Source organism: Ranitomeya variabilis, chromosome 4 (genome assembly GCF_051348905.1).
Source record: "Ranitomeya variabilis isolate aRanVar5 chromosome 4, aRanVar5.hap1, whole genome shotgun sequence".
Lineage (NCBI taxonomy): Eukaryota > Metazoa > Chordata > Amphibia > Anura > Dendrobatidae > Ranitomeya > Ranitomeya variabilis.
In genome coordinates this window covers 9,009,888-9,021,892 of record NC_135235.1, presented here as the reverse complement: position 1 = coordinate 9,021,892, position 12,005 = coordinate 9,009,888, and the positions used below count along the sequence as shown (strand labels likewise).

The following is a 12,005-nucleotide window of genomic DNA, read 5'->3' as shown; positions in this document are numbered from 1 at the left end:
TGCCAGTGGTGCCCTCCATCTGCCCAGAGACATTGCCAGTGGTGCCCTCCATGTGCCCAGAGACATTTCCAGTGGTGCCCTCCATCTGCCCAGAGACATTGCCAGTGGTGCCCTCCATTTGCTAAGAGACATTGCCAGTGGTGCCCTCCATCTGCAGAGAGACATTTTCATGCATGCCCTCCATCTGCCCAGAGACATTTCCAGTGGTGCCCTCCATCTGCCCAGAGACATTGCCAGTGGTGCCCTCCATTTGCCCAGAGACATTGCCAGTGGTGCCCTCCATCTGCAGAGAGACATTTCCATGCATGCCCTCCATCTGCCCAGAGACATTTCCAGTGGTGCCCTCCATCTGCCCAGAGACATTGCCAGTGGTGCCCTCCATTTGCCCAGAGACATTGCCAGTGGTGCCCTCCATCTGCAGAGAGACATTTCCATGCATGACCTCCATCTGCCCAGAGACATTTCCAGTGGTGCCCTCCATCTGCCCAGAGACATTGCCAGTGGTGTCCTTTATATACCCAACGGCATTACAGTTGGCTTGTGTCCTGTCCTTGACCATCCCACACATTTGTCCTTCTGTGGTGTCCTCCATAATTCAGCCATGTTCCTAAGACTTTGCTGATCTCCCTCATCGCAGAGACACTTAGGAATGATATCCTTCATCCTGTACAGATGTATTTACCAATAATGGCCTCCACCTTTACCAGTGTCTTCTATATTCCTCAAAACAGACCTTTCTATCTAGTACGTCTGTCCATTTCCCAGTGTGGTGCTCCGTATTTCTAGAGACAACTTCCAGAGGTCTCCTCCACTGTCCGGACCCTTCCCTACCTGTTGCAGCCTTCGCCCTCCACCATATTGGCCTCCATCATCTCAGAGATCAATGTTATGGTGGAAGCCTCCAATCTCCTCTATATAAGTGGTTGTCTCCATACTGGGAGGATCATTTTCCAGTAGTGGCCTCCATGATCCTACAGTCTTCTCTGTCTTGTCCCCCATTGCAGCATGCATTCACCCAAGATCTATTTTTCAATGTAGCATACCCTAGACATTTTATTCCCAATGGCTCCCTCCATCCTCTCTTTTGCAGGGTCGACCTTCTCTGTTCTTTCTGGAGAGATCTTTCTACAGTTGAGAACATGGTCGGTAACTCCATTTCTACCAAGACACCAGGACGCCTCCACATTAGTTATATAATAGAGGGACATTCACTTATCAATTATTCTGATATTTCCATGAGGTTAAATTTAATTTATGACATTAAAAACGAATATAGATATTACATTAGGATCAAGCTCACACCAGGAGCCACAAAGCTGCGGATCGTCAGGTCCAGCAGATATAACTACCAGTCTCACCCCACATGAATCAGGAGGGGCCAGGACTTTGCAGAGACCCTCTATAGTCACTAGAGAAAGAGCCGAGAGTGACCCCTGCCGGTCACCGAGCTCATTACATGCGCTGCACACCAGCATCTGAATGTTGTCACCTACCCCGTATTATGTAGGGGCACTACCCCACAATTAGGCCTATTAACCCATCACACGCCACACAGATCTTGGCACCTTTACCTCCTTAACAGCAGAAGCTACAAAGGACGACGGCGGTCTCTACTCAATAGAAGGCGCGCAGCAAAACCCAGACAGCGCCCAGACCCTGCCAACTCCAGCAGAGAAGCGCCCAGTTCATCACTGCCATGTCCCACTGCGCGGAGCAGAAAGGAGCAGATGGCGCTGGGTAAATACATCAATTCTTTACAAGGGCTCGCTGCTTCCTAATGAATCCGGGGGAACATTGGCTACAAATGAGACGACAGTGTTGGGTCCCCCCTCAGTGTGCATATATCAGGGCACAATCCCCCCTCAGTGTGCATATATCAGGGCGCAGCCCCCTCAGAGTGCATATATCAGGGCGCAGCCCCCTCAGAGTGCATATATCAGGGCGCAGTCCCCCTCAGTGTGCATATATCAGGGCGCAGTCCCCCTCAGTGTGCATATATCAGGGCGCAGCCCCCTCAGAGTGCATATATCAGGGCGCAGTCCCCCTCAGTGTGCATATATCAGGGCGCAGTCCCCCCTCAGTGTGCATATATCAGGGCGCAGCCCCCTCAGTGTGCATATATCAGGGCGCAGTCCCCCCTCAGTGTGCATATATCAGGGCGCAGCCCCCTCAGAGTGCATATATCAGGGTGCAGCCCCCCTCAGTGTGCATATATCAGGGCGCAGTCCCCCCTCAGATAGCATATATCAGGGCGCAGTCCCCCCTCAGATAGCATATATCAGGGCACAGTCCCCCCTCAGTGTACATATATCAGGGCGAAGCCCCCCTCAGAGTGCATATATCAGGGCGCAGTCCCCCCTCAGTGTGCATATATCAGGGCGCAGTTCCCCCTCAGATAGCATATATCAGGGCGCAGCCCCCCCTCAGATAGCATATATCAGGGCACAGTCCCCCCTCAGTGTACATATATCAGGGCGAAGCCCCCCTCAGAGTGCATATATCAGGGCGCAGTCCCCCCTCAGTGTGCATATATCAGGGCGCAGCCCCCCCTCAGATAGCATATATCAGGGCGCAGTCCCCCCTCAGATAGCATATATCAGGGCACAGTCCCCCCTCAGTGTACATATATCAGGGCGAAGCCCCCTCAGAGTGCATATATCAGGGTGCAGCCCCCCTCAGTGTGCATATATCAGGGCGCAGTCCCCCCTCAGTGTGCATATATCAGGGCGCAGCCCCCCCTCAGATAGCATATATCAGGGCTCAGCCCCCCCTCAGATAGCATATATCAGGGCGCAGCCCCCCTCAGTGTACATATATCAGGGCGAAGCCCCCTCAGAGTGCATATATCAGGGCACAGTCCCCCCTCAGTGTACATATATCAGGGCGAAGCCCCCCTCAGAGTGCATATATCAGGGCGCAGTCCCCCCTCAGTGTGCATATATCAGGGCGCAGTTCCCCCTCAGATAGCATATATCAGGGCGCAGTCCCCCCTCAGATAGCATATATCAGGGCGCAGTCCCAGTTCAGATAGCATATATCAGGGCGCAGTCCCCCCTCAGATAGCATATATCAGGGCGCAGTCCCCCCTCAGATAGCATATATCAGGGCGAAGCACCCCTCAGATAGCATATATCAGGGCGAAGCACCCCTCAGATAGCATATATCAGGGCGAAGCACCCCTCAGATAGCATATATCAGGGCGAAGCACCCCTCAGATAGCATATATCAGGGCGAAGCACCCCTCAGATAGCATATATCAGGGCGAAGCACCCCTCAGAGTGCATATATCAGGGCGCAGCCCCCTCAGAGTGCATATATCAGGGCGCAGCCCCCTCAGAGTGCATATATCAGGGCGCAGCCCCCCTCAGTGTGCATATATCAGGGCGCAGCCCCCCTCAGTGTGCATATATCAGGGCGCAGCCCCCCTCAGTGTGCATATATCAGGGCGCAGTCCCCCCTCAGACAGCATATATCAGGGCGAAGCCCCCCTCAGAGTGCATATATCAGGGCACAGTCCCCCCTCAGTGTGCATATATCAGGGCGCAGCCCCCCCTCAGTGTGCATATATCAGGGCACAATCCCCTCAGTGTGCATATATCAGGGCGCAGTCCCCCCTCAGAGTGCATATATCAGGGCACAGCCCCCTTCAGTGTGCATATATCAGGGCGCAGCCCCCCCAGATAGCATATATCAGGGCGCAGCCCCCCTCAGAGCGCATATATCAGGGCGAAGCCCCCCTCAGAGTGCATAGATCAGGGCGCAGCTCCCCTCAGTGTGCATATATCAGGGCGCAGTCCCCCCTCAGTGTGCATATATCAGGGCACAGCCCCCCTCAGTGTGCATATATCAGAGCGCAGCCCCCCCAGTGTGCATATATCAGGGCACAATCCCCCCTCAGATAGCATATATCAGGGCGAAGCCCCCCTCAGAGTGCATATATCAGGGCGCAGTCTCCCCTCAGAGTGCATATATCGGGGCGCAGTCCCCCCTCAGAGCGCATATATCAGGGCGAAGTCCCCCTCAGAGTGCATAGATCAGGGCACAGCCCCCCTCAGTGTGCATATATCAGGGCGCAGTCCACCCTCAGAGTACATATATCAGGGCGCAGCCCCCCTCAGAGTGCATATATCAGGGGGAAGCCCCCTCAGTGTGCATATATCAGGGCGCAGCCCCCCTCAGTGTGCATATATCAGGGCACAGCCCCCTCAGAGTTCATATATCAGGGCGCAGTTCCCCCTCAGATAGCATATATCAGGGCGAAACCCCCCTCAGAGTGCATATATCAGGGCACAGTCCCCCCTCAGTGTGCATATATCAGGGCGCAGTTCCCCCTCACTGTGCATATATCAGGGCGCAGCCCCCCTCCATATATATATATATATATCAGGGGGCAGCCCCCTCCATATATATATATCAGGGCGCAGTCCCCCCTCCATATATATATATATATCAGGGCGCAGTCCCCCCTCAGATAGCATATATCAGGGCACTGCCCCCCTCAGTGTGCATATATCAGGGCACAGCCCCCCCTCAGTGTGCATATATCAGGGCGCAGTCCCACCTCAGTGTGCATATATCAGGGTGCAGTCCCCCCTCAGAGTGCATATATCAGGGCGCAGTCCTCCCTCAGTGTGCATATATCAGGGCGCAGCCCCCCTCAGTGTGCATATATCAGGGCGCAGTCCCCCTCAGATAGCATATATCAGGGCACAGCCCCCCCTCAGTGTGCATATATCAGGGCGCAGTCCCACCTCAGTGTGCATATATCAGGGTGCAGTCCCCCCTCAGAGTGCATATATCAGGGCGCAGTCCTCCCTCAGTGTGCATATATCAGGGCGCAGCCCCCCTCAGTGTGCATATATCAGGGCGCAGTCCCCCTCAGATAGCATATATCAGGGCGCAGCCCTCCCTCAGTGTGCATATATCAGGGCACAGTTCCCCCTCAGTGTGCATATATCAGGGCACAGCCCCCCTCCATATATATATCAGGGCACAGTCCCCCCTCCACGTATATATATCAGGGCACAGCCCCGTGTGCATATATCAGGGCACAATCCCACCTTAGTGTGCACATATCAGGGCGCAGTCCCCCCTCAGTGTGCATATATCAGGGTGCAGCCCCCCTCCATATATATATATATATATATATATATATATATATATATATATATATATATATATATCAGGGCACAGTCGACCCTCCATATATATATATATATCAGGGCACAGCCCCCCCTCAGTGTGCATATATCAGGGCGCAATCCCACCTTAGTGTGCACATATCAGGGCGCAGTACCCCTTCAGTGTGCATATATCAGGGCGTAGCCCCCCTCCATATATATATATCAGGGCGCAGTCTCCCCCTCCATATATATCAGGGCGCAGCCCCCTCCATATATATCAGGGCACAGCCCCCCTCCATATATATATCAGGGCGCAGCCCCCCTCCATATATATATATCAGGGCGCAGTCCCCCCTTCCATATGTATCAGGATGCAGTACCCCCTCCATATGTATCAGGACGCAGTCCCCCCCTCCATATATATCAAGATGCAGTCCCCCCTCTATATGTATCAGGGTGCAGTCCCCCCCTCCATATATATCAAGACGCACTCCCCCCTCCATATGTATCAGGGCGCAGTCCCCCCTCCATATGTATCAGGGCACAGTCCCCCCCCTCCATATATCAGGGCGCAGTCCCCCCTCCATATATATCAGGGCGCAGTCCCCCCTCCATATGTATCAGGGCGCAGTCCCCCCCTCCATATGTATCAGGATACAGTCCCCCCCTCCATATATATCAAGACGCAGTCCCCCCACTATATGTATCAGGGCGCAGTCCCCCCCTCCATATATATCAGGGCGCAGTCCCCCCTCCATATGTATCAGGGCACAGTCCCCCCTCCATATGTATCAGGGAGCAGTCCCCCCTCCATATATATCAGGGCGCAGTCCCCCCTCCATATGTATCAGGGCGCAGTCCCCCCTCCATATGTATCAGGGCGCAGTCCCCCCTCCATATGTATCAGGGCGCAGTCCCCCCTCTATATATCAGGGCGCAGTCCCCCCCTCCATATGTATCAGGGCGCAGTCCCCCCTCCATATGTATCAGGGCGCAGTCCCCCCTCCATATATATCAGGGCGCAGTCCCCCCTCTATATATCAGGGCGCAGTCCCCCCTCCATATGTATCAGGGCGCAGTCCCCCCCTCCATATATATCAGGGCGCAATCCCCCCTCTATATATCAGGGCGCAGTCCCCCCTCCATATGTATCAGGGCGCAGTCCCCCCCCTCCATATGTATCAGGGCGCAGTCCCCCCCTCCATATGTATCAGGGCGCAGTCCCCCCCTCCATATGTATCAGGGCGCAGTCCCCCCTCCATATGTATCAGGGCGCAGTCCCCCCCTCCATATGTATCAGGGCGCAGTCCCCCCCTCCATATGTATCAGGGCGCAGTCCCCCCTCCATATGTATCAGGGCGCAGTCCCCCCTCCATATATATCAGGGCGCAGTCCCCCCTCTATATATCAGGGCGCAGTCCCCCCTCCATATGTATCAGGGCGCAGTCCCCCCCTCCATATATATCAGGGCGCAGTCCCCCCTCTATATATCAGGGCGCAGTCCCCCCTCCATATGTATCAGGGCGCAGTCCCCCCCTCCATATGTATCAGGGCGCAGTCCCCCCCTCCATATGTATCAGGGCGCAGTCCCCCCTCTATATTTCAGGGCACAGTCCCCCCCTCCATATGTATCAGGGCGCAGTCCCCCCTCCATATGTATCAGGGCGCAGTCCCCCCTCCATATATATCAGGGCGCAGTCCCCCCTCCATATATATCAGGGCGCAGTCCCCCTCCATATATATCAGGGCGCAGTCCCCCCTCCATATATATCAGGGCGCAGTCCCCCCTCCATATGTATCAGGGCGCAGTCCCCCCTCCATATGTATCAGGGCGCAGTCCCCCCTCTATATATCAGGGCGCAGTCCCCCCCTCCATATGTATCAGGGCGCAGTCCCCCCTCTATATATCAGGGCGCAGTCCCCCCTCTATATATCAGGGCGCAGTCCCCCCCTCCATATGTATCAGGGCGCAGTCCCCCCTCTATATATCAGGGCGCAGTCCCCCCTCCATATGTATCAGGGCGCAGTCCCCCCTCCATATATATCAGGGCGCAGTCCCCCCTCCATATGTATCAGGGCGCAGTCCCCCCTCTATATATCAGGGCGCAGTCCCCCTCCTTATACTCCTCGGGGATCCGGCAGCTGGGGGAACTCGTGCATCATCTCCTCCATTCAGCGGACGGCGCGGTCTGTGATACAATGTATCCACGGAGTAAATATTGACATTAGAAGACGCGCGATACAATGTAGCGATCAGCTGGGTCCGATCACAGGAGGAAAGAACGAGGGTCAGAACCCCGAGAACTAGCGGATCCGAGAGGTCCCCGACACAGAGCGCAGACCCGAGACCGATACTGGCGGTAGTAGTCCTATAGGCTGTGTGCAGGATATTGGCGGTAGTAGTCCTATAGGCTGTGTGCAGGATATTGGCGGTAGTAGTCCTACAGGCTGTGTGCAGGATATTGGCGGTAGTAGTCCTACAGGCTGTGTGCTGGATATTGGCGGTAGTAGTCCTATAGGCTGTGTGCAGGATATTGGCGGTAGTAGTCCTACCGGCTGTGTGCAGGATATTGGCGGTAGTAGTCCTACAGGCTGTGTGCAGGATATTGGCGGTAGTAGTCCTACAGGCTGTGTGCAGGATATTGGCGGTAGTAGTCCTACAGGCTGTGTGCTGGATATTGGCGGTAGTAGTCCTATAGGCTGTGTGCAGGATATTGGCGGTAGTAGTCCTACCGGCTGTGTGCAGGATATTGGCGGTAGTAGTCCTACAGGCTGTGTGCAGGATATTGGCGGTAGTAGTCCTACAGGCTGTGTGCAGGATATTGGCGGTAGTAGTCCTACAGGCTGTGTGCAGGATATTGGCGGTAGTAGTCCTACAGGCTGTGTGCTGGATATTGGCGGTAGTAGTCCTACAGGCTGTGTGCTGGATATTGGCGGTAGTAGTCCTACAGGCTGTGTGCTGGATATTGGCGGTAGTAGTCCTATAGGCTGTGTGCAGGATATTGGCGGTAGTAGTCCTACAGGCTGTGTGCAGGATATTGGCGGTAGTAGTCCTACAGGCTGTGTGCAGGATATTGGCGGTAGTAGTCCTACAGGCTGTGTGCTGGATATTGGCGGTAGTAGTCCTATAGGCTGTGTGCAGGATATTGGCGGTAGTAGTCCTACCGGCTGTGTGCAGGATATTGGCGGTAGTAGTCCTACAGGCTGTGTGCAGGATATTGGCGGTAGTAGTCCTATAGGCTGTGTGCAGGATATTGGCGGTAGTAGTCCTACCGGCTGTGTGCAGGATATTGGCGGTAGTAGTCCTACCGGCTGTGTGCTGGATATTGGCGGTAGTAGTCCTATAGGCTGTGTGCTGGATATTGGCGGTAGTAGTCCTAGAGGCTGTGTGCTGGATATTGGCGGTAGTAGTCCTAGAGGCTGTGTGCAGGATATTGGCGGTAGTAGTCCTACAGGCTGTGTGCAGGATATTGGCGGTAGTAGTCCTATAGGCTGTGTGCTGGATATTGGCGGTAGTAGTCCTAGAGGCTGTGTGCTGGATATTGGCGGTAGTAGTCCTAGAGGCTGTGTGCTGGATATTGGCGGTAGTAGTCCTAGAGGCTGTGTGCTGGATATTGGCGGTAGTAGTCCTAGAGGCTGTGTGCTGGATATTGGCGGTAGTAGTCCTAGAGGCTGTGTGCAGGATATTGGCGGTAGTAGTCCTACCGGCTGTGTGCTGGATATTGGCGGTAGTAGTCCTATAGGCTGTGTGCTGGATATTGGCGGTAGTAGTCCTAGAGGCTGTGTGCTGGATATTGGCGGTAGTAGTCCTAGAGGCTGTGTGCTGGATATTGGCGGTAGTAGTCCTAGAGGCTGTGTGCTGGATATTGGCGGTAGTAGTCCTACAGGCTGTGTGCAGGATATTGTGCCAGTACCCCAGTGTCACACTGAGCCCAGAATATAATCTGTGTCTGTACACGGACTATTCAGAGATTATAATTACACCTGTGCTAATATGGGGAGGATAATCTACAATCCTGCTAGAGAGACTTTTCCCATTGTGTGAATATTCAGCGGTGTCTGATGTTTTCCACGTGTTCCGTGGTTGTCTGCACTGGGATTATTTCCACGCTTTCAGTGATTTTCAGATCTGCAGGAGACACACGGGGGATCAGCCCCAACAAACCCTCATACAGGGGGCTCAGCCCCCAGTACAGAATACACGACTAATTCCAGCCGACATCGAGATTACACAACCAGCACCGAAAGCACCGGGAACCCCCGACATCAGTGCCCCCCACCCCCGACATCAGTGCCCCCGACAACCGGCACCATATCAGGTGGAGCAGTGGTCGGGCATCTCGTATTTTATACATGATGAGAAGTGGATTTACTTTCCCTTTCATCAACGCCAGATCTGCATCATTACAGAACTTTATTACACCCTCCCTGCCTTGGATCACTCTATATAGTCATCTCCCGCACCCGGTCCATCGCTTTATTATAGGGATCTCCTGCACCCGGTCCATCATTCATCACTTTATATAGGGATCTCCTGCACCCGGTCCATCCCCCATCACTTTATATAGGGATCTCCTGCACCCGATCCATCACTCATCTCTTTATATAGGGATCTCCTGCACCCGGTCCATCCCCCATCACTTTATATAGGGATCTCCTGCACCCGGTCCATCCCCCATCACTTTATATAGGGATCTCCTGCACCCGGTCCATCATTCATCACTTTACATAGGGATCTCCTGCAACCGGTCCATCGCCCATCACTTTATTATAGGGATCTCCTGCACCCGGTCCATCGCTCATCTCTTTATACAGGGATCTCCTGCCCCCGGTCCATCACTCATCACTTTACATGGGGATCTCTTGCACCCGGTCCATCATTCATCACTTTATATAGGGATCTCCTGCACCCGGTCCATCCCCCATCACTTTATATAGGGATCTCCTGCACCCGGTCCATCCCCCATCACTTTATATAGGGATCTCCTGCACCCGGTCCATCATTCATCACTTTACATAGGGATCTCCTGCAACCGCTCCATCGCCCATCACTTTATTATAGGGATCTCCTGCACCCGGTCCATCGCTCATCTCTTTATACAGGGATCTCCTGCCCCCGGTCCATCACTCATCACTTTATATGGGGATCTCTTGCACCCGGTCCATCATTCATCACTTTATATAGGGATCTCCTGCACCCGGTCCATCACTCATCTCTTTATATAGGGATCTCCTGCACTCGGTCCATCAATCATCACTTTATCTAGGGATCTCCTGCACCCGGTCCATCACTTTATATAGTGATCTCCTGCACCTGGTCCATTGCCCATCACTTTATATAGGGATCTACTGCACCCAGTCCATCACCCATCACTTTATATAGGGATCTCCTGCACCCAGTCCATCGGTCATCACTTTATAGAGGGATCTACTGCACCCGGTCCATTACCTATCTCTTTATATAGGGATCTCCTGCACCCGGTCCATCAATCATCACTTTATCTAGGGATCTCCTGCACCCGGTCCATCACTTTATATAGTGATCTCCTGCACCCGGTCCATTGCCCATCACTTTATATAGGGATCTACTGCACCCGGTCCATCACTCATCACTTTATATAGGGATCTCCTGCACCCAGTCCATCGGTCATCACTTTATAGAGGGATCTACTGCACCCGGTCCATTACCTATCTCTTTATATAGGGATCTCCTGCACCCGGTCCATCGCCCATCACTTTATATAGGGATCTACTGCACCCGGTCCATTACCTATCTCTTTATACAGGGATCTTTTGCATTAAGATCTCTTTAATGGATCACTAGGGTTATAATTTTGTAGAAATCTCCTGTCCTTCACTCACTTTGTACCGGGATCTGCTTCATTACTTCCCTTCCCGCATCTCTAAACAGAGACTCTGTGCCCCCCCCCCCCCCCCTCCCAGGATCACTTTATACTGGGGAAATTTTCTGTGCTTGTTTTCTCTGATCGTATTTTCTGCCCCCAGTCTCTGTCGCGATCACTTTATACTGGTTTCTGCCCCCAGTCTCTGTCGCGATCACGTTATATTGGGGGTTCTGCCCCCAGTCTCTGTCGCGATCACTTTATAGTGGGGTTTCTGCCCCCAGTCTCTGTCGCGATCACTTTATAGTGGGTTTTTTTTGCCCCCAGTCTCTGTCGCGATCACTTTACATTAGGTTTCTGCCCCCAGTCTCTGTCGCGATCACTTTATATTGGGGTTTTCTGCCCCCAGTCTCTGTCGCGATCACTTTACATTGGGTTTCTGCCCCCTGTCGCGATCACTTTATATTGGGGATTTCTGCCCCAACCCCTGCCATGATCAGTCTGTGCCCTCCTTTGTTGCTGGCCCGGTTGCCCGGTCTCAGGGACACTCACCCATCAGGGGCACAAGGAGGTACAGGGTGACTCCCAGCATGGTGCCCGCACGGTCACAGATCCAAGACGGGCTCAGCAGCAAACAACATCCACATCCCACAAGTTCCCATCCACAGAAAGAGAAGGCAGATCCAGGGGCCGAGGTCGGCGGGGGCCCGGGGCCACAGGACAGAGATCCGGGTACAATCCCAGCCGCGGAGCGCAGGAGCCGGAGCTGCAGCCGCACCGAGCGCAGCCGAGGAGTGAGAGCAGTGAGCGGGGCTGCCGGACCGGGGGAGGAGCGGGGGCTGCGGAGCACGAGGAGGGGAGGAGACTGGAGGGTCACAGCCGGGCTGAAGATCGGGGGTGCAGGACCAGGACCCAGTGTACAGGGGGGTCTGTGAGACTGGGGGCACGGGGAGTGCTACTGGGCTCAGAACTGGACCTTCCCCACTAACACAGGCTAGGCAGGACAGGCCCTGAGCTGTGGGGGGACATACACACACAC

The 12,005-nt window shown here is 54.0% G+C and overlaps 1 protein-coding gene across 1 annotated transcript in view; it reads right to left on the bottom strand.

Moving 5' to 3' along the window:
• The window catches only part of GFRA1 (GDNF family receptor alpha 1), a 337,336-nt gene extending 325,565 nt beyond the window's left edge, over window positions 1-11,771 (bottom strand). The window contains exon 1 of the mRNA XM_077257918.1: window positions 11,519-11,771. Within this exon, the coding sequence (XP_077114033.1) occupies window positions 11,519-11,558 (40 nt within the window). The 5' untranslated portion in view covers window positions 11,559-11,771. The remainder of the gene's footprint in view (window positions 1-11,518) is intronic.
• Window positions 11,772-12,005: the final 234 nt, after the last annotated feature.